The sequence below is a fragment of the Urocampus carinirostris genome, chromosome 4 (genome assembly GCF_059441175.1).
Source record: "Urocampus carinirostris isolate Australia breed hairy pipefish chromosome 4, RoL_Ucar_1.0, whole genome shotgun sequence".
NCBI classification, from domain to species: Eukaryota; Metazoa; Chordata; class Actinopteri; order Syngnathiformes; family Syngnathidae; genus Urocampus; species Urocampus carinirostris.
Window position 1 is genome coordinate 17,586,187 of NC_142352.1, and position 26,923 is coordinate 17,613,109.

At 39.1% G+C, this 26,923-nt stretch overlaps 2 protein-coding genes across 4 annotated transcripts; one reads left to right on the forward strand and one right to left on the reverse strand.

Moving 5' to 3' along the window:
* The first annotated feature begins 4,384 nt into the window (after positions 1-4,384).
* On the forward strand, positions 4,385-14,371 carry LOC148367011 (uncharacterized). 3 transcript variants are annotated; one of them, XM_088333797.1, is made up of 4 exons: positions 4,385-5,119; positions 7,015-7,098; positions 8,617-8,949; positions 9,280-10,122. In XM_088333797.1, exons 1-4 carry the CDS (start codon positions 4,993-4,995, stop codon positions 9,720-9,722), a joined length of 987 nt encoding a protein of 328 aa, XP_088189923.1. In that variant the 5' UTR covers positions 4,385-4,992; the 3' UTR covers positions 9,723-10,122. The 3 variants fall into 3 exon arrangements, with proteins under 3 accessions (XP_088189923.1, XP_088189922.1, XP_088189921.1); XM_088333796.1 differs by lacking the exons at positions 8,617-8,949; positions 9,280-10,122 and adding an exon at positions 13,277-14,371 and having other exon boundaries at positions 4,455-5,119; XM_088333795.1 differs by lacking the exons at positions 8,617-8,949; positions 9,280-10,122 and adding an exon at positions 13,274-14,370 and having other exon boundaries at positions 4,469-5,119.
* An 8,636-nt stretch (positions 14,372-23,007) lies between these two features.
* On the reverse strand, positions 23,008-26,702 carry LOC148367012 (uncharacterized). The gene is made up of 2 exons (XM_088333806.1): positions 26,323-26,702; positions 23,008-24,414 (listed from the first exon to the last, which is right to left on the reverse strand). Exons 1-2 carry the CDS (start codon positions 26,444-26,446, stop codon positions 23,120-23,122), a joined length of 1,419 nt encoding a protein of 472 aa, XP_088189932.1. The 5' UTR covers positions 26,447-26,702; the 3' UTR covers positions 23,008-23,119.
* Positions 26,703-26,923: the final 221 nt, after the last annotated feature.

The window sequence follows — 26,923 nt, forward strand, 5'->3', positions numbered from 1 at the left end:
ACAGGATGACCAGGCTGCAATGGATGTTGTAATAACAATTAATACACATATATAATCAACAGGGAACATAGGTCATTCATAATCTATAGAATAGAAGTGTGTTTTAAGCCTAGATTTAAACAGTTCCACTGAGGTTTCAGATCGAATCTCAGGGGGAAAAGCGTTCCACAGCACTGGGGCCGGAATAGAGAACGCTCTCGAACCTGCGGATCTCTTCTTGGCTCTTGGGATCACTAGTAGACCAGCGTTTTCAGAGCGAAGGCTCCGGACCGGAACATAGGGGGAAATTAAATCTGAAAGATATAAGGGAGCAAGTCCATGCATGATTTTGTATACTTCCAACAGAACCTTAAAATCACATCTTAAGCTAACAGGGAGCCAATGCAGGTTAGCTAAAATCAGGGTAATGTACATAAGAACAATAGTGTAATGAAAAATAACCAGAGCACCCCCAAATATTATAGCATTTTTAAAACTTTCGTTTCCTTAATGAAGGACAACATATGCTTAAATATAATAATAATAATAATAATAATAATAATTTCCTTGTATTGTCATTCTGTGTAACAATGTACACAGAACGAAATGTCGATTGCACCTGACCCGTTGTAGCGAGCCGATGCAGCCGCAGCCAACAGAGGGCGCCGCCGACCACTTTTTAAGTCTTAGGAATGACTCGGCCGGGGCGCGAACCCGAACCTCCCAGTCTCAAAGCGGAATGAAAAGGCTAGCTAAAATATAGAAAATTAGGTCAAGTCACCTTTTTTGTATAGCCCTTAATCACAAAATGTCTTGAAGGACTGCACAGGTTACAATAAGACCATCCCCTGATCTTAAACCAATGTGCGGGTAAGGAAAAACTGAAAACCTCAACATGAAGAAAATAAGAAACGTTGAGAGGGGGCTTTACAAGTAGTAATCCCCCTTCTATGATGACCAGTGTGCAATAGATTTTGCGTTGGGTAACATACATACAAAAAACAGATGAATATCAATAAAAAAAAACAAAGGTAATATGTAAAAATGTTTCCAGAAAGTGCATGACAGCAAGGTCATTTGCCAGTGTCACTTGCTGCATAACGGCGTGAACCTGTAAAATTTTCCAAAAAGTCCATGACAGCAGTGATGCAGCTTCCCATCTCTGCGGACTGGTCGATGCAGACTTTGACATGCTTCAGGCATAGGCACTGGTCCCCTGACTCATCTCGATACATACTTCTCCCCCCTTTCACCACCAGCAAGGCAGCCGGAAAAGATAGGAAAAGAAAAATATGAGGTGGGCATCAGTCATAAGCCATAGAATAGAAGTGGGTCTTAAGTCTAGATTTAAAAACTTCCATTGAGGTTGCAGGTCTTATCTCTGGAGACAGGGCGTTCCACAGCACAGGGGCCTGGATGGAGAATGCTCTCGAGTCTGCAAATTTCTTCTTGGCTCTTGGAGTCACAAGTAGACCAGCATTTACTGAGCGGAGGTTCCATCCCGGAACACAAGTGCAAATCAGATCAGAATCAGAGATAAAAGAGGGCAAGTCCTTGCAAGCATTTGTATGTTAGTAAAACAAAACAAAAATGGGAAAATACTCCACTGCCTTGAACTGGTTCAGTCCATTTGATTCTTAGCACTGCTCTCGCCCAACTTCCCACTCCCCATTCGCTAGCCTAGTGTCACTTGCGACATAACGGCAGAGTCTCTGCAGGCTTCGGTGTCTTACAGTAGGAGTATGTTACTATGGAAGCCCAGAAGTGCCATTATTTAATTCAAAAAAGGAACATTCAATTTATCAAAACGGCCTTAGAACAAAATTTCAATTGCTAAAACAAAATAACAAGTCTTTAGCAACATATTTTTAATAGAATGTTATCATATTGCATTTTACATGTTACATCACTTTAAGAAAATTAAAAATTGGCTCAGGAGGTAGAGCGCTCCTCTTGGGATCAAGAGATCGCAAGATTACTTCCTGACTCCTCTGTGTTATGTCAAGTGTCTTTGGGCAAAACATTGAATCCCTTATGACTCTGATAGCAGGTAGTTGCCTTGCATGGCTGACGCTGATATTGGTCAGTTACTGTGTAAAAGGGAAAAGTGTGAAGCACATTGTAAAGTGCTTTGGAAGGTCTTCATTGGCTTGAAAAGCTGTATAAATGCAGAACATAACATTATTTTAACCAGCCAGACACTCTGCGTGCCCAGCACCCTTAAAGCTCTGAATCAAAAATCACCCATGCCCCTCAGTATAACACAAACATCAAAATTAATGTAAGTCAAGTCATGTTTATTTGTATAGCCCTTAATCACAAAGAGTCTCAAAGGGCTGCACGGATCAAAAACTATTGCAAACTATTATCACAGACTTTTATGACACCATCCCCTGATATTGTCGATATAAAATATAGGTTATTCATATGCCATAGAATAGAAGTGTGTTTTAAGCCAAGATTTAAACATTTCCACTGAGGTTGCAGATCGAATCTCAAGGGGAAGAGCATTCCACAGCACCGGGGCCCGGATTGAGAACGCTCTTGAACCTGCGGATCTCTTCTTGGCTCTTTGGATCACTAGTAGACCAGCGTTTTCAGAGCGAAGGTTCTGGACCGGAACATAGGGGGATATTAAATAGTGGGAAAGAACCAAGTTATATGCTTAAATAATTGTCTGTGTTGAACATTAGTAAATAAAATAAACTTATTTTACACAAACTATATCTGTTTTTCATCATCTGTCTTACTGTGAGTAAATAGGTTCTGCGTTGTATTTGTAAGATCTATTTTCAGGGAATTGCATTTATTATTAAAAGGAACAATTGACATGCATTTCAGGTGGATTGGCCGGTCCAAATTGTCCCTAGGTGTGAATGAGCGAGCGAGTTGTCTGTCCCTGTGTGCCCTGCGATTGGCTGGCAACCAGTTCAGTCCCCTGCCCACTGCCCGATGATTTCTGGGATGAGCTCCAGCACCCCCGCGACCCTACTGAGGATAAGCGGTGCAGCTAATGAGATAAGATATGAGATGAGGAACAATTGACCGAGGTTGACAGGTATGGATTAAATCCATTAGAAGTTTTATTATATTTTATCTTTATTTTAAGAATATATATTTTTAAAATAGGCAAAAGTGTCTTATCCAACAGATGTTTTTTGAGTGCTTCTTTTACATTTATTTTCTAAATTATATTTGTCATAGAAAATATTTAATCGAGTGAATTTGTCTTCTAGATATCTACCAGATAAATTAGTTTATCTTAAGAATGTTTGTTTAATCAGTGTGGATAAGCCTCTCACAGGTCAATTTCCTCACGTGGTTAGTGTGTGCCGTAGTGTTTTAATGTATTATTTATTTTATGTTTTTATTTCCCAATGTTGTGTGTGTCAGTGTATTTGTTGTTCCAGGAGATTGGGTCGGGAGAAATTGGAGGTTGTTTCTTATTTTACATTCATGGTTTTATACAACACTTAAAGCTGCTTTTAAGTGTATGAAAAATGTTAAATAAATATATTTTGTTTTAATTTAATTGTTATTATTATTTACATACCTGTCAACCTCCACGGCTCCATGCCCTTACAAAATGTTGTATTTTCCCTTACAAAATACAAAATAATCTTACACCATTTTTTTTTCAAACGTATTTATTTATGTAGTTTAACATGTTATATTGTACATGCGTTTCGTTATATCATATATATATTGTTAATTAACATTTTGTTGTAAGATACTGAGTTGCTCGACATGAATGAGGTTTATTATAAAAAAAGTTAAAAAATTAAGTAGCTTGGACGTTCACTGTAGAAGGGAAAAGTACATGCAAATATAGTTAAGTAGAATAATACATTTTTCTTATTCAAATTCATTTTCTGCATTAAATTATTGTTGGTAATATACTGGTTAAAGGGATAACCACAAGCCTGTCTTTTTTCATTTTCTCCTTTTATACTTCTTTTTTTCTTAACTTCTTTATACAACAATAATGATTTGTAATATAATGCATCAAAGCGAGTGAGCCAGTCTTTAATGAGTTGAGCCGAAAAAGCTGGTTCTCTAAAAAGAGACGGGCTTCCTTTCACTACATAACTACCACATGGAATCTGAGGCGGCAGATGCAAGGGCACAGTAGCATCAAACCGCTCGACACGATATCGAGATAGAGGCTACCGCGGCAAACTCGTTTGAATTGATTGATTTGCCGTTTTGTGATAGTCGGTGTATTGGTACCCATAATTGACAAATTTGCGTTTTTCCGGACTGATTTTCTTGTACGTCGTACACGTCTCAAATGCATAATAAACGTACTTTGTACGGCAAAAACGTACAGGTTGACGGGTATGAAACAGGTTTGATAAAAGTAATATAAAGTCAGATAGAAGAAATGGAAAATAAAGCATAAGGGCTTGTTGAACACTGATGTGGATTATTAACTCATACTCACTATGTGTTTGCTGGTAATAACATCATATTGGAACATAATATTATGAATGTGCTTGATTGCTGTTGTGATTGTCATGATTGTTTTTTTTTATTATTAGTGTCAATAAATTTGTTCAAACCAAAAAAAATTAACTCATACTTAACTGAGAAAATAACCTTTTCAGGACACCTCAAACGACGCACCCAACTTTTAATCCTTGACGAACGTTTTCATCTCCGATGTAATGGTTACAAGCGACGTTATCACCGCTAGATGGCAGCACTGTCCAGGCTCTATGACAGGATATGACGTTTCAAAAACCCGGAAGTATAGTTTCTTTCGCCAACGTAGCATTATTACAGTTTTTAACGCTTTGAAATCTCGACTCCAGACTTTCTATCCCATGAATATATTTCGGGATATTAAAAATGGATTGAAATATTTCTATGATTTGTTTTACCTTCCTGTCCAGATTAATAGGCTTCAGTGTTCGTCGAAACGTTTTATCAGCTTATGTTAGCTTAGCCTTGTAGCCGGCTAACAACGTGTTGGAAAATTTAATTTTAGACTTTGGTAATTACTCTGCAAAAATGTGTGCAAAACGTGTGAAAGAAGAAGAATACGAGCAGGATATTTGTGGAACAACAACAACCGAGAAATATTGTCAACAACTGGACGTGTGTTGCAAGAAGTCTCGACTTGATTCTGAGGAAAAAGGTGACTTCCCTTTGCAATATCTCATCTCATTAGCTACACTGCTTATCCTCAGTAGGGTCGCGGGGGTGCTGGAGCCCATCCCAGCAATCATCGGGCAGTGAGCAGGGGACACCCTGAACTGGTTGCCAGCCAATCGCAGGGCAGACGGGGACAGACAACTCACTCGCTCATTCACACCTATGGACAATTTGGACCGGCCAATTCACCTGAAATGCATGTTTTTGGAATGTGGGAGGACACCGGAGTGCCCGGGGGAAACACACGCAAGCACGAGGAGAACATACAAACTCCGCACAGGAAGCCTGGAGCTGGATTTGAACCCCAAGACATGAACTGTGCCGCACATGCGCTAACCACTGTGCCGCCGTGCTGCCTCCTTTGCAATATGTTACTCATTTATTTTTATGCATTTCTCGAAACTAATAGCGGGGGATCAAATCTACTACAATTAAACCGTGCCTTTCGAACTTCTGATACCACAATAACAATAAGATAACAAAATAGTAATATAGATATTACTGTTTATGTGTAATATACGTGCATATGACCAAATACAATTATAAATAAATACACTTGTGCTGTATAGGAAAATGAAATTTAGTTTACCTTTTGTGTAACGTGATCTGAGCTGGTCGATTGGGTGCATGGGTCTTGAAATAGTTTATTTAACATTTAAACTTTTTGTTATACCCATAGAAGAGCTGCTTGCTTTTGTCGCTTCCTTATTTCAAATAATAGTCCCAGAGCTACCAAATACTAATTTTTTTCTGAAGTTAACGACTATGTGTAAGTATGCATATAGGATTGTATGAGTGTATGTTGGTGTATACAGTATATGCACATGTGCAAATGTGTATATGTTTGTGTATATACATATTTATTTTTGTTTTGTAAGGGGTGAGAACTAATGAGCAACGCTTCTCCTCACTCCTTTCTGAATATGTACTTTGTTTTCTCTTCCTTGGTTTTCTCGTTTATGTGGCCTCCTCATTTGTTTTTCTATTTTACACGTTTCTGTTTTGAGACAGCGTTTGACCATAATCAGGAAGCCTTGTAGTACTTGTCATGCATATTTAGAATAAATGATAACTCGAGTTACAATGAAATTATTAAATATCAATTTTGTATGAAAACTACGAAAATTGAAAACAAATCTAGCAATGTTCTTTTTTACTCATAGATGGTGGTCTTGATTTATATACAAAGGCTAGTTAAATTTATTTCCAGTGCATCTTCAAACAAAGGGTGCTATCTAGAAATCAATAAGTGATTACAATGTCTAAGAACCACTTTCAACTTAAAATCACACTCTTAGATGCTACTGGGGAAAGAATTTCCAGACCTCAAAATTCTCTTTATCCATACTGAAATATGATTTTCTATATTTGGTAGCTCTGTAGTCCCTATAGTCCATTGTTGTAATTTTTTCACAATCGCCATATTCGTTTTCATTTTTTATCATGTTTTTGCTTCTTCCTGTAGCATCACCACAAGCCTTGCACCCATAACAAATACAGTACAAAAATACAGTATTGTAACGCCGACTCGCAAAGTTCTTATGAAACACATGACACTCTGAACTGAGTGAAGACAGAGAAAGGTATTTTGAGAGGGAGTTCAGCCAATAGACTTATCAGGCGGACATTCTGTATCCCAGTGGTCTACTGTATTCATCAGTTGTCATGTTACAATATTTGTCATTTTTGCGTGTTTAATTATCACCACTACTACTCTCAAGGATTAGTTTAACTGCGCAGTAATTTCAAACAACTTCCTTGATTTTGGTGGTAATTAAAGTAATACACCATTCAAATTACCTGTATTACAATGGAAATAAATGCAGGATTGCCAAGATTGACCTGATTAAAGTTTGTGTGCTTGTCTGTGTCCTGCAGAAATGATGGAAGATGGTCCTCAACTTGAGGAGCCGGATGACGTCTCCGCATCTCCATTGGATGCTTTCATCGTCAAGATTGAAGGTGAGGGTCAACATTGTGGAAGGGTCGTTCAGATATGCTTTTATTTGCAAGTTCCCTTAATGACTGCACTATGTCAATTTAGGGAGCAGGAGAATTATTTAAATAAAACATACATAGACTTTCTTTGATTTTTTTGGGAGTTAATTAGTTCCATAAGAACCTGTATAAAACAAATAATTGCAAAGTAGTAGCCATATGTACTGTAGCGTAGCAGAAGGAATTTAACGTGCGCATTACTATGCATACGCAATTTCTCTTATCTGCGATATTTTCATCCCGCTAAGCACTGTGGGACTTGTTATGCAGGCAAATGATACACGCAAACTCAGATTTACTCACTAAAAAAGCCCAATGTGTATTTGTTGATATTTCTGGAACATTTTCATTTTATTCTCTGCCCCCACGGCAAAACAGTCCATACATTGTGGATGATACAGTTGTAGCCATCCACATGTAGTGTAAGTCTATGTTTTGGCAAGCCATATACTGCCCACCTTTTAAACAGATGGGACGCAACAATTGAGCCCACTTTCAGAGTGATAGCAAACATTCACAGTACTTTATTGATTTTGGTTGAGTTACATGAATTTAATACTGTAATTAATGTCAAAAGTTAAATGCAGAAACATGTTAATTTTCTAATGACGTCGCTTGCCTCTCCTGATCGGATTGCTCGCAAACAGCACATATAAGCTTCTATTCATTTGTGATGCAGAAATTCCATTATGTACTAATTGATAGACAAAAATCTGCCATGCACCAACGATATAAAAGCTGAACCTCGATATGGCAAGGGAACATGACAATTCCGGTGTGATTTCATTTTTCCCCCCATAAAGGCAAACCTGGGGAGACTATGCCGACATTTGTATGTATTATATAATTGCCATTTGTTGAAACGGTTCAACAGGATAGTTTTGTTTTGGTGATTAGACTTGGCACAATTGCTTCTATAAAGTAGCTTTGGAGATTGTGTCACACACAGATGGTGAGGAACTTCTATTGCCCTAAAGAGTTTCCTTTTTGAAAATTAGCTCCTGTTGTGGCATCTGTGAAATTTGCCACACAGTGGGTTACCCATTATATTGTTGGTCGGCCTCAATAACAACTATCATTATTTATTGCAGAAACACAAACTGATTCTGTTGACAGTAGCCTACGCCAAAAGACAATATCAGCATTTTAGAAAAGCATTGTCACAAGCAACAAGTGTATTACTTTTTGCCACTCGGAAATCAATTTGCAAATATGGAATGCACTTACAATCACACTTCTGGTTTGTGGTATGTTAAAATTTTTGAAGGACCATGTGGTGTCACAAAATCCCAAATATGTATAAAATCAGCCTGAAACAAAATACTACTACAATGTTGCCTCAGCTTTCGATATCAGTCTCTTACCAGGTGGAGGTCAAGGTCTGAATTTATTTTTCCCATAAGAAAAAATGGTAAACTCATGAAACCGTTTTGCCCCATATGAATGAATAGTCCACTCTTGTAAAAAAAACGTGTATTCAAGAGCCAGGTCGCAAGAATCAGAAGGGCAAGAGGAAGGCCAATGGTGGTCCCAAGCAAGCTTGGAGTCTCCCCGACGAGGTAGAGCAGGATCTGGTTGAGTGGCTTCAGGGCAACTCTTACCTTTGGCTCCGGAGCACCAAGGATTACCCTAAGAAAAAGTCAGCGTGGGAGATGAAAGCACAAGAGATTGGGGTCCAATACAATCATCTGCAGAACTGGTGGAAGAACGTTAAAGATTGGTACGTAAAGCTATCCAAGAAGACGAGTGGCCAGGCAAAAAAGCAGTTGACGGGCAGGGACAAGTGGGTGCTGAAGAACATTGCCTTCTACAAAAGTAAGTACTTGTCATTACATTTATTTGAAAAGTTTTGAAATTTCACAAAAATAGTTAAATATAGTAATTTTATTGTATACATTTCTGACAAATTCCGCTCAATTTGTTTATTTTTGTAAAGACATTTAATATATTTGTTTGCTTCAGTAAACTTTATAATAATAAAGTTTATTAAAGTTCATTTAACTTTATTCCAAAATTTCAAAACTATATTCGAAAAGTATATTCAAAGAAATTGTTGAGGTGATTAAATGTATGCAATGTTTTAACATGTTTTAATGCAAAATGTCAAAATGCCATTATATTAAACAAATGTTTAACTTGTTCCAGGTTCGATCCCCCTTGATGCTCCAGACACCCTCGTCAGTCTGCCACGTTCCCCCTCTGGAACTCCTACTGCCTCGTCTGCTGTATCTGCTGCTTCCACCTCCCATGCGCTGCCATCACTGGAAACTCATGACTCCGTGGAAAGCCAGTCCGACATCCTGGAAGAGATGGAATTGGCAGCAACGGAGCAGGGCTCGACCACGTCTAGTCGCCGGCGCAAGAGCAGAAGGAGGGATGAGGAGAGCCTGGAGGAGGAGAGCTGGATACAGAAACTCTGTTCTGTTTTGAAGGCCAACCAAGCACTGCTGGAGAAGCTGCTGGAGGAGAGGTCTCAGGCTCAGTCAGACCGAGAGATCTTCATCCGCTTTGTGTCTGATACGCTCCGCACTGCTCCCCAGGAGCAGTACTCTGTCATGAAGGAGCTTATCATGGATATTATGCGTTAGGGAGGACAGAGTCAACGAGACAGCAGCCGTGACACTCGAGGGCCTTCTTCATTGTGGGCCAGACCGGGCCCCTCAGCGTCTGCACCACCAGCCTGCACAGCCTCCTCACAGCCCTACTTCAGTCAGACCTACAGCCAGCAGCAGCAGTACTACAAGCCCCAGCCCAACTATGACCAGTGCAGCAACTGGCAGTATGGTGGTGGTTATCAGCAGCATCAGGCTCCCCAGCAGCAGCACCAGGAGGATGCTACGCAGTAGTGTGTGCTTTGTGATTTGTGATATTTTTATGTTACTGTGTTTTTCGGCAGTGGACGATTGGCTATCTATGCCTTGCTGTTAATTTCATTACTTTTCACAACTTTGATATAATAATAAAGTTGTACTGTTGTTAAATTGTTAACATTTGTTTGTGTTTCCTTGGTAAATAAAGTGAAGTGTGTGAATTGTAAAATGAAGTGTGTGAATTGTGTGCAATAAAAATGGAAAAACTATTAGAATAATAAAATAGTAATAAACTTCAAAAGACAAGAAATAAAAATTAGATTAAGACATTTATGTCTAAATTAAATTTTTAAGTTAGATTAAGACATTTATGTCTAAATTAAATTTTTAGTTATTGTCATTTGAAATTTGCCAATATGTTAATATTGTAATAGTTTTTCCATTTTTAATTTATTATCTTGTTATGAAATGAAAAGAAATGTCAAGAAATAAAAATTGGATTAAGACATTTATCTTCTACCAAGTACAGAAGATAATGGCTTTAATCCAATATTTATTTCTTGTTTTCTTATATTTCCACCATGCCCCAACACAAATTAACACACAATCAAATAAAATTTGACATATTATACATTCATGTTATAACAATTGTAGAATAATCCTTAGTTTAACCATCATCAGTCCATAGATTAAATGTCACAGCAATCACAATAACAGTGTCACTTTCACAATAACTAGAAACCGGGTAGGAGCATGTCATCCTGCCATGGAACCCTTCCAGCCGGTGAGTTGCACCACTCCATGATGAGGTTCCTCTGAGCCTTGGCTTTCCTGAAATCTCTGTTGTTTCCTGATACTCGGTCAGGTCTCGTGTCGTCAAGGTTCCTACCTGCGCGCCAGGCACCAGGGCTCCATTTGGACGCTCGAAATCCACAAGTCTGTTCTGCATCACCGGGTAACGTGTTCTCATCAGGTTGTGGAGGAGTACACACGCCTTGACCAGGAGCCTTACAATGTCCGCTTCATGCATCATGGTAGTCAGGAGAACTTGAAATCGGTTGGCAAGGATGCCAAATGAATTCTCAACTACCCTTCTGGCTCGCGAGAGTCTATAGTTGAATATCCTCTGCTTCCTTGTCATGTCCCTGTTACCATACGGCTTTATCATGTAGGTCCGGAGTGCGAAAGCATCATCTCCCACCAGAAAGTAAGGTATATCCTCAGTGTCACCTGGGAGAGGATCAGGCTGTGGGAAACCAATAATCTCATTGTTCTGGAGACCCTCTCTGAAATCACTTGCATTGTAGATGTGGGCATCAGACGAAGACCCCTTGCCGCTGAGGTCTATCCAGGGGAACTTGTAGTCAGATGTGACGACTGCCAGGAGAATGACACTGAAGAAGCCCTTGTAGTTGAAGTAGTCGGACCCAGTGTTGGCAGGAGCTTTACAAGCAATGTGTTTGCCGTCTATTGCACCGATGACGTGTGGAAAGTTCCAACTGTTCATCCAATTGTCACTAATCGGACGCCACTCTGCAGCAGTCTGTGGTGACGCGAGAAGCTCATCACGGTACTCCTCGACGATGGCCTCACACACTTTGCGCACCACCACACTGATGGTGTTGTGAAGGACCCTCCACCCTTACTGCATCTCACAGTACTTGGCGCCAGAAGCAAGGTGCCTCAGGGTGAGTGCGACCTTCAGGCCTGGATCAAGGGGTGCTCGCCAGTTGGTGGTCTCTTTGGTAAGGGCTGGTGTTAGTCTCTGCACAATTTCATCGAACATGGCAGGTGGCATTCTCATGAAGTTCTGGAAGACCCTTGGATCTTCATTACGGAGCTTCACCATGAGACGATCGTACAGCCCCAGCTCAGGTCTCCTGCCAATCCAGTCGCACGTTCCGGACCACCCTCCTCCTCCTCTTTCGTCTTCTTCTCTCAATGAGGAACTAATGGACCTGTACCAGTTGGTTCTGATGCTGATGGAGCAGCAAGACGAGGTCACTACGGTGACGGGGATCCATGTTCACCCCTTGACGTCTCGAGCACAACCGACGTGTGCTCGGCAAATCGCGCTGTATACCGTCACACGCGTTACACACGCTAAAGCAAGTGATAACACCGCGATACGGGCGCAGAACAAACGTGCTATGACCGTGCTCCACCCGCGATTACCCGCTTAAATTTCGCGTCTTACCGCGTGTAACCAAGTATTGGCCGCGGCCGTAGCACGTCCTAGCACGTTCGTTCTGCGTCTGTACCGCGTCTTTACCTCGTGTGTACCATGTGTGCCGCCCGCGGTTACCTGTGGTCTAAATTTCTGAGCAGCGCAAAACTTTTTCGCGCGGCCAACTGCGTGTGAATTTCTTACCGCGTGTAACGACTGGTAAAGCACAGCTGTATCGCGTCTGTATCGCGATGTCAAAGCGTCCAACAGCGTCTGCTTCACGGGCAGAAATTTCTGGCCATGATTCAGCAGCGATACGCCCGTGAAAGGCTGTTTGACAGGGCCTTAACCATCAATTTTGTCCTAAATATGGGGATGTATATACATAAAGTGATTAAAAACAGTATTTTTGTACAATTTACCGTATTGTAGTGTTGTATGATGGCACATTTTTAGCCTCCTTTTTTATTTAAGGATTGGCTGGCATTTTTTTCCATTTAAACCAGTCTGATCGCAATCAAACACTCACTTAAGAACAAATCATTCGATCACGTATTTGTTTTACTCTGCTCTGTCTTTCTCAAGAACAATTAAAACATATTGTACTTCCCCCTCAGTTTAGGCACTTTTTTAACAGCTGTCAGTTCTGTCATCCTTTCTCACTCTAGCATAGTTTGTGTATTTTCCTAACTTCTGTATACCATCAACCTATAAGTGGAACAATGCTTGTATTATTACGTATACATGTTCTGTACTTCAACTTTTCAAACCACCTACGACTGGCTTGAAAAGTAAAGCTTATTTTATCGTGTTCAACATCCTCTGCCTTGTGTTTGCTTTTTCTTAACATCCACATCATGTACATGGAACAAGGCTTCTGTTACTACGGCTACATTCACCTCGCTGCTCATATTCGTAGTTTTCTTTTTTCAAATCAATGTAAGTCACGAGAGTAGTCCTGAAGAGTCAAGACCGGCGAGATTTGACGCGGAAAAAATTCAAAGCTGAATTTTTGTCTAAATTTTTCTCGAGGTCAGAAGCATTTGAAAGCTGAGGCACCACTTTTTTGTGTTTTTATTTCATGCACATTATGCTCATTGATCATATTAGCATTTCTACTCTGTCCTAATTTCGTTCTTTTTCTTACCTGACGCATCTGAAGAAGAAGATGATGGTGAGGATAAAGCGGCCCCCGATGATCAAGAGGAACTGGAGCAAGAGAACCAAGACTTTATGCACATGAAAGAGGAGCAGGGAGAGGCAGATTTTTCAGAGTGGTCGTTCACATCTCTCCCTTTGAAATGTGAAAATGATGGGCAAAACTGGAGGAGAGACCGGCTGGAGCCTCAGAGCAGCTCAAATCAACCTATAAAAACTGAAGGTAACCTGTGCGCGCCTTTGTCGGACTGTGAAGACGCTTTGTCACACTGCGACAGTGAAAGCGACGATGAGGAAGCAGACCAGACGTTCCATGCTGACATCAAACGCTCAAAATGTTTCCAGTGCGGAAAGACCTTTGCCGATAAATGGGTGATGAAACGGCACATGAGAATACACACGGGGGAGAAACCTTTTATTTGCTCAATTTGCGGTCAAAGATTCTCTTACCAAAGTCATTTGGTGAAACACACAATAACGCACGCCGGAGAAAAACCTTTTGTATGCTCAATTTGCGGCGATAGATTTTCCGTCAAGAGAGAGCTCGCTAAGCACATGCGAATACACAGCGGGGAGAAGCCTTTTATTTGCTTAGTCTGTGGTCAAAGATTCTCTTTGAAGGGAAACTTAACCATACACTCACGGACACACACCGGAGAGAAACCTTTCGTCTGCTCTACCTGTGGCCAAGGATTCTCTCACAAAAATCAACAGATAGCCCATGAGAGGTCTCACACAGGCGAGAAACCGTTCACGTGCACAATATGCAATCAAGATTTCGCAGAAAAAAAAATTCTGACAGTACACTTAAAAACACACAGTGGTGAGAAACCTTACACATGCACAGTTTGCGGGAACAGTTTCACCTATAAGGGACATTTAACGATACATCAAAAAATTCACACTGGAGAGAAAGCCATCTCTTGTTCAATTTGTGGTGAGAATTTCACTCAAAGAGAGGATTTGACTATACACATGAGAACACACATGCGTTAGAGATTGCAGCAATGCGTCTATGTTTTTATTTTACACCATTGTTTCAGCTATGAGAATCTTTTGATATTTGTGGTATTTTTAATAAAGATGCTAAAGAAAATTAATTTGGCAAGAGTTTCTTTAAGTAGTAGAATTTATAGGTGTTCGTGGTATAATTTTAGGCCTGAAATTTCTTCTTGGGAGGGTTTTAGGGTCAATGTTGCATTCCAGAAAATTGGGAAGTGTTTTTCAACTTCTTACTTGGAAATAATGATTGGAATGACACTAATCGCAAAGTCAGAGCAAAGATATGTACCCCGACTTCATCGGGTTGCTTCAATCAGACGCCACTCGACAAAATGGCGATGCCAGTGGACACACAGATGGTGAATGGTAAAACGTAATTTAAACAATTTTAAAAACATCTATATTTATTAACTATTAAATCAATGTAGCTATTCAACACAACCTACTTAACACAATATGACTTTCAGGACTGTGTGAGGATATGCTATCATCTCTTAGCATGAAGCGATCCGATAATTTGTATGGCATATTAAATATGATGTCCATTTATTTATAGAAATGAAGCAATATAATAATAATGATATAATGTGGAAACACGTTTATCTTCTAATGACGTTGCTTGCCTCTCCTGATCCGATTACCCGCAAATGGCACTTATAAGGTTTTGTTCATTTGTGACACAGAAACTCCGCTATGTACTAATATATATATATATATATGTTTATATATATATATTTATATATATTACATACACTGAAAACTGGTATTGTACTGTTAAAACTATTCGTATATATCCAGTCTATATATCGTAAATACAACTAAATTTAATAACTGTTTCTAATCTGATGCAATTTCACTGAAATTACACTGATGTCAATTAACAATATGTAATCTTTTAGTGTTTTTAGACGATTATATGAATGCGTTTCTTGGTGAGAGCAGAATTGTTTGGTTGACAGCACCTCTCTAAAAGCTAGTAGAGGACCCCAGCTCCTACTTTCTGGATCAAGCCCTGACAAGGTACAAGTTATCCTTCCAGGTTGGTTCTTATCAGTGGATCAGTCTTGCTTCGTTTCAGTGTACATATCAGGAACACAAGATAGAGTTGTATATGTAGGTAACAGAAATTCATGGTATTCCCAATTCAAGACAGAGAGAGGGACAGGTGACAACAGGAAGAATAAGGGGGAAGCAGCTTCTAGCAATTTGTCTTGTGCGTCATCATAGACACAAGCCAATGTTTGCTTTACCCGGGATCAGACTCTGCTTTCAATTGATTTAATGAGGCGCCAACTTAAAGCAGATGGGAGAGGAGTCCCTCAAAATCTAGCAGAACTGAATACCAGAATCTAGAAAGGCAAAGGGTCCAAAAAGAAAATGTGGAAGGATATGGCTCATTTTCTTTCTAACCACTTAGTTAGGTATTTGTCCCTGACAAAGTAAACAGAAAATGGAACACCCTAGTAGATACTTACAAAAAAAAAGATAATAACAGTACCAAAGGCAGGGGAACAATGTGCTTCAAATTCTTCTGTGAAATGGAAGGTCTGTTGAGACAACATCATGATGTTGAGTTCCCAGTTGTATGGCCATTAAAGGGAATTTAGATTTATAGGCCCGACGTGGTGAATAAAGGGGTACAGTTAGCTATAGCCAGCCCATCTCCACGACCTCAGGGAGTCTCAGTGAGCACACCTAGACAAAGACAACAGAAACACTCACTTATGGAAATACTCCAACAGTCAGAGGTTGCTAGTCAGTCGTGACATGAGGAATTGCTTGGAGAAATAAGAGCATTTTGGGTATCTAATGAGAGAATAGCTTAGCGACAGGGTCGGGTAGGGTTACTTTAACTTGATTACTTTCAATTACTTTTGGATTACTCCAATACCAAATAAGCTAATAAAAGACAAAAGAAACTAAATATGAATAAAATTATGACTCACAACACGTGGTAAGCTTTCTCTCCTGGCTTTGATCTCCGGCATAACTAACATAAAATGCGACAGAAACAAAATGAAAATAAATCCAAACAGCTTTCCAACATCATTTTTGCCGTTCCATGTATTCTGTTATTCCCTAAGTCTGCACAAAATGTAGTAATTTGTTTCATATTTACCGTTTCTTTGGTCTTTTATTAGCATATTTGGTATTGGAGTAATCCAAAAGTAATTGAAAGAAATCAAGTTAAAGTAACCCTACCCAACCCTGCTTAGCAAGCATTCAAATTTAATGAGGTCCGTGTTGTTGTTTTTGGAGTCCACACTGTATATGCTTTTATGTTCATTTTTACATAATTTTGTAATAGATACTTGTTTCACTACTAATAAAACTTAAATTTTGAAGAAATGCACATTCACACATTACCGTGAAACTTAGGTCTACTTTTTTGTTTTGATTTAATACAGTATACCTTTTATTCAAGAAAAGGTGTTCACATACTCTTTAGTGTATTGTTTCTTACATTGTATAACTGTAATTTACAAATTATTTTCATCCCCAAAACGTCATAATGGGAAATAAATGTGTATTCCATCTCAAAGGTGGTGTACCAAGTTGTGAAGTTATGGTACCAAGATGGTAAAGGCTGTGAGTGAGCACTTCCACAATGCATCTGGGGACGGACGGTTGTGAAAGGTTGAACTCGTCTGATAGCTCACGAAATGTATTCTGATTTGCGAAAGATATAGGGCAAGTTTCTGCCTCAGTGGAATTTCTGTCAGATCTTTATTTATATCTTGCTTCTTCAACATAGGCTGATTTCCAAATTCTTTGACATACAACAACTTATTTATAAAGTAATGGAAATAGTTACTCTCCCTGGTAACTAGTTACTTTTACTATGCAATAATTCAGTTACTAACTCAGTTACCTTTTGGAAGAGGTAGTGAGTAACTACAACTTACCTTACTACCCTTTTTTTAAAGTAACATGCCCAACACTGCCCATCACTGAGCTTAATCAAGTATTTTCTTGTTATCTACACCTATGCCGAATTTACACCTATCTAATCAAATACTGAAATCAGGGGTCTGTTTATATGCACTAATGTGGTTGTGTGTGACTAGTTACGAGTGGTAGACAGCGGGTGGGGAGGGGAGGTGTGGCATATACAGGAACAACTAACCAACTTTAAATTAGGGCAAACTTAAACACAGAATTTACAGTAATAGTATGCTTAATTTGGGCCTTCTTTATTTGTAGAATCAATTTTGCAACAGACCATGTCTGAAGTAAAAAAGAAAACATTTTGGACAATATCCAATGATGGAGAAGGAGTGATTAAAATGCCAAAGACAAAATGGATATGGAGTATCTTGGCTAAGCTCTCATCTTTGTTTGCCAAAAAGGCTTGGATGCTTCCACGGTTTGGTGTACATGGTGTACTTGTATAACAGTTCAGTTAAATAAAGAGTCGGACAACATATTGATTACATAGTAATCAATGTTCCCTCTAATTTTCCACGGGTCTGAGCGTTCACACAAAGTCGGTGAGATCCGCTTGAAACAACAGTGAGCAACAGCAATCCCAAGTGTGGGAACTAAGTCATTATCAAACATGTCCAAAACTTGACATCACGTTACATTTTGCTGAGTTTCCGGCAATGCATTAAAAGAAAATTCACTTTTGAATGAATTGACTAACGTATTATTGCAAAAGTTGTACGACCTACAAACGTCATTTGTTTTTACAACAATTCTTTCACAAGATTTCCATTTCTTTTTTTTCCTGCTATCTTTGGTGACATCTTAGCGGGATAAATCTGTCTTCCCAAATTTCTGGAATGCAGCATTAGATTTCCATGTTTTGGTATTTTAATATGACCCAGGTGGACGGGGTAGCTCCAGCTGGTGTTACACATTTGTTTCATATATTTTTGTTTTTCTTGTTGTTTTACCTCATCTGCAAAATAGATAGAATAGAATATAATATACCTTTATTTTCATTGTTACAAAATGGGTTGAAGATAGTGTGACAACAAAATTGGACGTGGCACTCCAGTTTCACATTTAAAAGTGAGGATAAAAGAAAACAATGAAGATAAAGGAACAAAGAAAATAAAGGTTATTATTTACACAATATTTACACAAGAAATATGGGCATGTAAGGATGTCACATACAGTTTTGGGATCGTATTAGTGCAATACGCGGTAGTGCAAAAATAGGCAACATTGTGCAAAGTGAGCACAGGCATGAATACAATTTTACATCTGTATGAGGTAGTGTGTTTGCAAGAGTTTCATTTTTTTGTGCCGTGTGTGTTAAGGGTGGTATGACTCTGGGGAAGAAACTGTCTCTGAGTCTGTTTGTTTTTGTTTTGTGTGACCTGTAGCGTCTACCGAAAGGCAGCAGGTCAAAGAGGTGGTAAAAAGATTAAATGGAGAGCCTGAAGCCGCTGCACTCGCGCACGCCGCCATCTTGAATATATTCTATTCTATTCTAGATGATAAATGTCGCTCTCACACGACACAATTTAATTGTTGGCATTAAGGTTCATTTATTGAGCAAGTCTCACTAAATCAATTGAGATCCCTTTAACATCTAAATACAAAAAAACATTGCCATCAATTGGTACTTTTCAAGAATCAATTAACAAATCACCGTAACTGTACCTTCCAAAACAACTCACCTTGTGTTATTTGATATCAAAATATACAAATTAACATCACAGTACACTCTTAACCCAGTCCAGCATAACATAGCATACCTCACCCAAGGCCCTATTTGTTGCTTATGCTAACGGGTGACTCACTCTTACTATTTCACTTTTTTGTAAAGTATACAGACATCAGAAACAATCTTTACACACATATTTTTACATATTATCATCCCCTCAGTAAGTATGTTCCCAGTATATACGTCTCATCTGCAAAATAGATGGTACTATGTTTGTTCACTGCTCAAACAGACACCGCACAAAAAAACTGAAAACTCGTGCCAACACTACCTCATACGAATATAATGTTACTCATGTCTTGTTCTTGCACATGTCGACTGCACTACGTTTAATGCTCAAATTGCACAATGTCTGACCATTTCCTTTTTCTGCACTATGATGTCTATGTTTGCACCAATGCATATGCTGACTATTTTTGCACTATGATGACTTGCACCAAATGCAATATTGCACAACCGTTACGATACCAACGGTATCAAGACAACCCTGTATGTAACATCCCACATGCCGACATTTCTTGTGTAAATACCATGTAAATTATAACTATAGCCGTATCCCCCTTGTTTTATAACATTATCTTCTCTGTTCCTTTATCTTCTTGCTCATACCTCACTATGAATGTGTAAAACTGGAGTGTCATGCCCAATTTCGTTGTGACAATATGTTAGCCCATTTGTAACAATGACAATAAAGGTATATTCTATTCTATTCTACATGTAAGTCTCACACGACACAATTTAATTGTTGGCATTAAAGTTCATTTATTGAGCAGGTCTCACTCAATCACGTGAGGTCCCGTGAGACTTGGCCCAAGCACCCTTCTCTGACCTTGCCATTTAGCGGTGATATACTGGTACTTCTCTTACCCTTTCTGCTATACAAAACTCAATACCCTGAAAAATAATAATAAACTCCTCCAAACACACAAATACGGATTACACAACATGAAACCCAAAATATAACATTTTAACTAGTCAGCAACCCTTGTTGCGCCACATTAGCAAGATGAATTGTAATAGGGGTAGGCACTCAAAAGCTTTAGCGTACTGTTACTCCCTTTTTGCTCATTTTTATCCATCCATTCATTTTCCAAGCTGCTTATTCAATGCCAATTGGACCAGCCAATTAACCTGACAAGCATAGGTATGTATTACATAATTGTACAGTTGATTGTTTTGCAAATGTTGTTTTTCTTTTATCAGTTGATGTTCTTCCATGATGTGCCCAAATAAAAAAGCCGCAAAGTATTGTTTATTTAATTTTTGAGGGACCGTTTTGTGTGAAATCTAATATCGCATAATCATACCAAATCATTAAATTCTCCTGTAACAAATCGTAGGATTGTGTACTGTTTTTATTGTTTGACATACACCATGAAAAAATAATACTTGCCTTGGCAATGTTGTTTTTCATGACCTAATGATAAAAATGGGTACACAGTAAAATATACTGTACAATGAAATACTTTTGTCAATGCAGAATGTTTCTTCGTCATTTTGGATTTGAGAGAAACCTGAAAATGCGTAAGAATTTGCACGGACATAAAAAGACAAAACCTCAGTTCACCTGGGTAAAGAGTTGTCCTTGTTTGAGTTTGCGTAGAACTACAGCATAGTTTCGTCCCTGTAATATTAATGAGTGAATCGTAAATATTGTAGTCTGAAAAATTAAAAAATAAGCATAAAAATAAGTAAAACTTGTCCTGGTCATCTTTTGATCTAAGAACGAATAAAGATTTAGATTGAAAAATAAAATAAAGATAAAACCAAAATAAATATATTGAAACCAATAATGTTAGCAATTTGTCCATGTGAAGTTGCCCTAGAAAAGCGAACAATTCTGTTCCTGTTTGACTTGACAAGAACCATAAACCATTTGGTCACTTGCACGGCTTTACTAAAAAAAAAAACATATCCAAAACAGCGTGTTGTAACCTTTTGATTTTTAAAGAATACCCTTTTCAACACCCGCCTGAAAAATAAGACTAAAAGAAATGAATTGAGAAAAAAATGACAAGATTTGCCCATGCCAACAGTTATGTCCTCGTACAGTTGCCGTAGAACTATAACGCCGTTTCCTGCATGGACACGGTGGAGAATAAGGGGACAAGCACAACGGAGTGTGAACTCTTCATTTACTGTTGTGCTTGGCCCCCATGCTGATGGACACAAACTGCTGCCTATGCTTATGCTCATTTTCAAGAGAAAGGCTTTGCCTAAAGAGCTTTCCTGCAGGGGTGATCATTAAGGGCTGGATAGATGAGAAAATTATGAAATGGTTGCTGAGGGATGTGTATGTAAGAAGACTGTGTTTTTTGTTTCACGCATAATTGTGACTCTTGATCTGTGACTCTCACATTGCAGCCGATGTGAAAAAGAAGGGAAGCAAATGAACTGTGCTGACTATCATCCCGGGAGGCCTGACAACGGGACTTTAACCGTTGAGAACCGGCCTGTCAAAGTGAGGCATGTCTGTGTGGCAAGAATCTGCACCACAGTTCCACCAGAAGTGGAAGACAGCGCAGGGCGGGTTATATCAAAATTTGTGATTGGATTGTCAATGCTTGGGCTAACATTTCTGCTGGGACTGTTGTTCGAGCTTTTACAAAAGCCAGCATGATTTTCAAAGAGCTGCTCGGCACGGAAACTAACTCTGAAAGTGAAGAATGTAAACTTTTATATGAAAATTCAGCGGGTTTGTTCTGTTCTGAGATGGATGACAAGGATCTTTTTGGTTTTTATTTTTTATTTTTATACGGCATACCGGTAAAAAATGTAACTCGCAAACTCCGTTTTATCCGCGTTTTACTTTGTAATCAAATCTACCCCCTAAGGCCACCGAGCTGGTCTTTTAACAAATAAAAAAACGAAAAAGTGGGTGTTTACTTTCAGTGCAGCAAACTCTGTCCAGAGGTTCAGTGAGGATCTCTGAATGATTCAATGTTAATCTAAATGACTAACGGTGATAAATGCAATCCACCTGTGTGTAATCAAGTCTCTGTATAAATGCACCTGCAATGTGATAGTCTCAGAGGTCTGTTTAAAGTGCAGAGGAACACACCAGGCAGGTCCGGGATACTGTTGTGGAGAAGTTTAAAGCTGGATTTGGATACAAAAAAAAATCCCAAGCTTTAAACATCCCAAAGAGTACTGTGCAAGCAATAATATACCAAGATCGGGCCGTCCCCCTAAACTTTCAGCTCATACAGGGAGAAAACTGATCAGAGATGCAGCAAAGAGGCCCATGATCACTCTGGATGAACTGCAGAGATCTACAGCTGAGGTGGTAGAATATGTCCTTAGGACAACAGTCAGTCGTATACTGCACAAATCTGGCCTTTATTGAAGAGTGGCAAGAAGGAAGCTATTTCTTGAAGATATCCATAAAAAGTGTATTTTCAATTTTGCCACAAGCCACATGGGAGACACACCAAACATGTGGAAGAAGGTGCTCTGGTCAGATGAGACCAAAATCAAACTTTTTGGCAACAATGCGAGATGTTATGTTGGCGTAAAAGCAGCACAGTTCATCACCCTCAATACACCATTCCCACAATCAAACATGGTGGTGGCATCATCATGGATTGGGCCTGCTTCTCTTCAGCAGGGACAGGGAAGATGGTTAAAATTAATGGGAAGATGGATAAGGTCAAATACACGACCATTCTGGAAGAAAACCTGATGGAGTCCGCAAACGACCTGAGACTGGGACAGAGATTTGTCTTCCAACAAGACAATGATCCATGAAACATAAAGTGAAAGCTACAATGGAATGGTCCACCAAAAAAACATATCAAGGTGTTAGAATGGCCAAGTCAAAGTCCAGACCTCAATCCAATTGAGAACCTGTGGAAAGAACTGAAAACTGCTGTTCACAAACACTTTCCATCCAACCTCACTGAGCTCGAGCTGTTATGCAAGGAGGAATGGGCAAAAATATCAGTTTCTCTTTGTGCAAAACCGATAGAGACATACCCCAAGCGACTTGCAGCTGTAATCGCAGCAAAAGGTGGCGCTACAAAGTATGAACTCAATCGGCCTGAATCATTTTGCAGACCCACTTTTTCATTTTTTATTTGTTAAAAAGGTTTAAAATATCCAAATGTGTGTTCCACTTCATGATTGTGTCCCACTTATTGTTGATGCTTCACAAGAAATTACAGTTTTATATCATGATGTTTGGAGTCTATTTTTCTCAGCCGCTACAGCAGTACACTTATGAGTTTTCAGCTGATCCTTACGAGAGAAGCACTTCTCACATACGCCGCAACTGAACGCTTTGGCTTCAGTGTGTGTTTTAATATGCCTTGTTAAATTGGAGTTTTGAGAGAATCTCTTATCACAAAGTGAGCAGGCAAATGGTTTCTCCCCGGTGTGTATACGTGTGTGTGTTATTAGGTCCTTTTGGTAAATGAAACCTTTACCGCAAACTGGGCAAGCTAAAGGTTTTTCTCCCGCGTGTGTTCTTATGTGCGTCGTTAAATGTGACTTTGAAGGGAATCGTTTATCGCAAAGCAAACACACAAAAGGTTTTTCTCCAGTGTGTTTTCTCATGTGGATTCTTAGATCGATATTACGATAGAAATGTTTACCGCAAACCAAGCAAGCGAAAGGCTTTTCTCCGTTGTGTCTACTCGTATGCCGAGTTAAAGTGACCTTGTGGCTGAATCTTTGACCACAAACTGAGCAGAGAAAAGGTTTTTCTCCAGTGTGTGTTATCATATGTTTAGATAAATCTCCCTTCTCTGAAAATCTTTTCTCACAAACTGCACAGGCATAAGGTCTCTCTTTATCATGCGTATTCAGGTGCCTTTCATAATTTTCCTTTTTATAGAATAGTTTCCCACAAATTGAGCAAGTCAAAGATCTCTTTCCATTATGTGTGCTCGCGTGCCTAGTCAGATTGACCTTCTGAGAGAATCGTTTCCCGCAAACAGGGCATGCATACGGTTTCTCCCCAGTGTGTATTCTCTTGTGTATGACTAAATCGCCTTTTCGGAAAAAGCGTTTACCGCAAACCGAACAGCTAAACGGTTTCTCTCCATTGTGTCTTCTTGAGTGCCTTGTTAAATTAACCTTATAACGGAATCTTTGACTGCACACAGAGCAGGGAAATGGTTTCTCTCCGGTATGCGTCCTCAGGTGAACTTTCAACACGGACTTGCTGTAAAAGGTTTTTCCACATTGTGAACATTCAACTCGTTGGTGGTCTGTCGGTTTTTTTGCGATATTCGGTGAGCGTCCGGCATCGTCGTCGTTATCCGAAGAGTGCGATGTGTTTTCCAGGTCTGACAGTGGTGCCAACATTGATAGTTTTGATCCTCCGCATTGATCTGAATCTGCTCCGTCAGTCTTTACAATGACAGTCAAGGGGAACTCTGTGATTTCATCCGACTTTTCTTCTTTTATTTTGATGCGGACCGGCGCTGACTCCCGCCACTCAGGAGGAAGACCTTTGCCGATATCTGCAGGGAATTTTGAATTATATTTCATACAAACATGTATGTTTTTTTACACACACACAAAATCCCACAGCAGGGGTCTCAAACTTGCAACCTGCAGGCCATTTGCTGACCCATAATATGAAATTTAAAGTAAGCGCAGCCCATTTTTATTGATTGATTTATTTATTTTCATTAATCCTAAAAAAATTTTTATTTTTAAATCTCATTTTGTGTAAAAGATATACTTATTTACTTATTTGTTTGGTAATATTATTATGAAAATTATTTATTACTGATTTATCTATTTTCTTTAATAAATTCTAATAGTGTTTATCTTTATATGTTTATTTTGCGTTGGGAAAAATAATTCTGAACAGAAGAATGATTATTTTAGAGATTTTCCTTTTGAAAAATACATTTGGCCCCATCTCACCCAGACCCTAGCTCCGGCAGCCCCCTAGAAAATTGAATTTGAGACCCTTGTTTAACAGCATTTAAATTTTGTGAAAAGTTGCTGCAAAAAACTGCTTACAAAGCTGTAGGATTTGTTATATTGGGAAAGTGCAACTGGGGATTTGGGGAAGCAGCAACATTTTAAAGTTTCATTTTCAGTTTTGGCTAATGAAAAATACTAAACCCAAATTGGGCTCCTGAAATAACAACATTTTAATTATGTCACCTAGAGGTGAGGAAAGCCATGTGAAGCTGGCTTTCCTTTAGGGGCAAGTCAGAATGACTTAGCTGCAACTGTTTTATATTGCTCACGAAAAAGAAGAAAATTTGAGATGCTGTCCGAATGAAACCCAACAAGATGATTTTCATCACATTTTGTGTGTCCCTCTGCTTCCAAATTTTTGTTAGCCACTAGCTAGATTTTAACAAAAGTTTACATGCTAGCACTACAGATCTAAATATCTAAAGTTCAGCGGTTTTAATTGAGGAACATGTATTTGGTGCGCAACACTCAGTTCGCCTGTCGCTGAAGTCGATTAACCTGTGCTAAGCTATGTGCGGGGATTTTAATACATACCATTGAACAAATATGCGAGTGTGGCTTGTTTGTTGCATTATGCTGCAACAACTACTCCATCGCCACCATCAGTTTTAGCAAGTCATTGCAGAACGTTTGAAGAGGGGCAATTGTGGGTAGATTTTCATCTTCGGCCCAGAACTTTCATTATAGTGCATCACTACTCAAATTGTTAAATACATTTTTGGGATGCGCAAAAGTATAACGTTATGGTAAATTGTGGGAGAAGATATGTGAACTTTGATGATCAATTAATACTGACAGATTCTGTGTGTTTTATTTTGAACTCCAATGCTTCTAATTTGACATGTCATGCTAGAACGTAGAACAATATGGAGTTTATCAGCTGGAAAAGGGTATATTTAAATGTTAAATATTGACAAACAAAATAATTACATTTTGAAATAACCCCTAACCGCACGGGTCGTAGGGGCACCATTTTCTGTGGTGTATCTTTGGAAAGTACAGCCTGGCGGCGCCCATCCCTCTCCAGGCCAATGTGCTAACCATTGCTACAATACTGAATATCAAACTTAGTGCTAAAACATATATTATTTTGCTTTAATGTGAACGATTAAACATTCATTTAATGAGACTTAACACATGTTAAAATAAATAATACGTGGATGTCTGCTGTATTGGTTTGGTTGGATCCCTTAACCACTAGAGTCGTAGGGGCACCATTTCCTATATTGAGTCTTGGGCAAGTACAGCCTGGTGGCGCCCATTATTCATAAATGAAAAATGTGAATAGTCAAGTCATGTTTATGTATGTATACATTCCTTAAACGCAAGTTCTCCTGGATCAGTCCATTGTCCAAATTTTGGCCAAAAAGTTTTCCCACCCCTGCAGTACATCATCATAAAAACAATCAGAACAGAAAGAAGAATGCAATAACCTGTCCGCGACACAATTCCAGTTTTCTCCATTTTGCAAATCGGTTCCCATTGTTGATCCTGGTCCTCCATTTTCGTGACACAAAGTTCCTCCTCGTACTCTTCTTTGATGCATTTTGCACACATTTCCGCAAGATATGTTCACTCATGCACTATATGCGTGGCTAACGTTCATGCCCTGTTGATGGCTAACTAAACTAAGCTAGCGTCTTCAACGTGCATTGGATCGAAAACTGACAACACACGACATTTGAAAAAGATGCTGTTTGTAGTGTAATTGGATTAGAATGGGGGGTGCAAACGAATGCGTCGACCCTAAAAAAAACAAAATAGAAAATAAGATTTTGTGACATTCGTTTAGTTGCCGATTCGGGCGTTGACACAGAAAATCTACGGCAAGCGAACATAGACAAAACTTGTTTGTCAAACAATTACCTTGTCATGATTAGTGGGTTAATTAAATATCCACTCAGCGGTTTTGTGACGATTTTAATACTTAATCACTGAATTGTGAAAATAATGTATTCAATCATAATGTTGTGCACGTTGTGGTTCGAACACTTTTGCAACCGTGCCCATTTTTTAGACAACAATATTACAAAA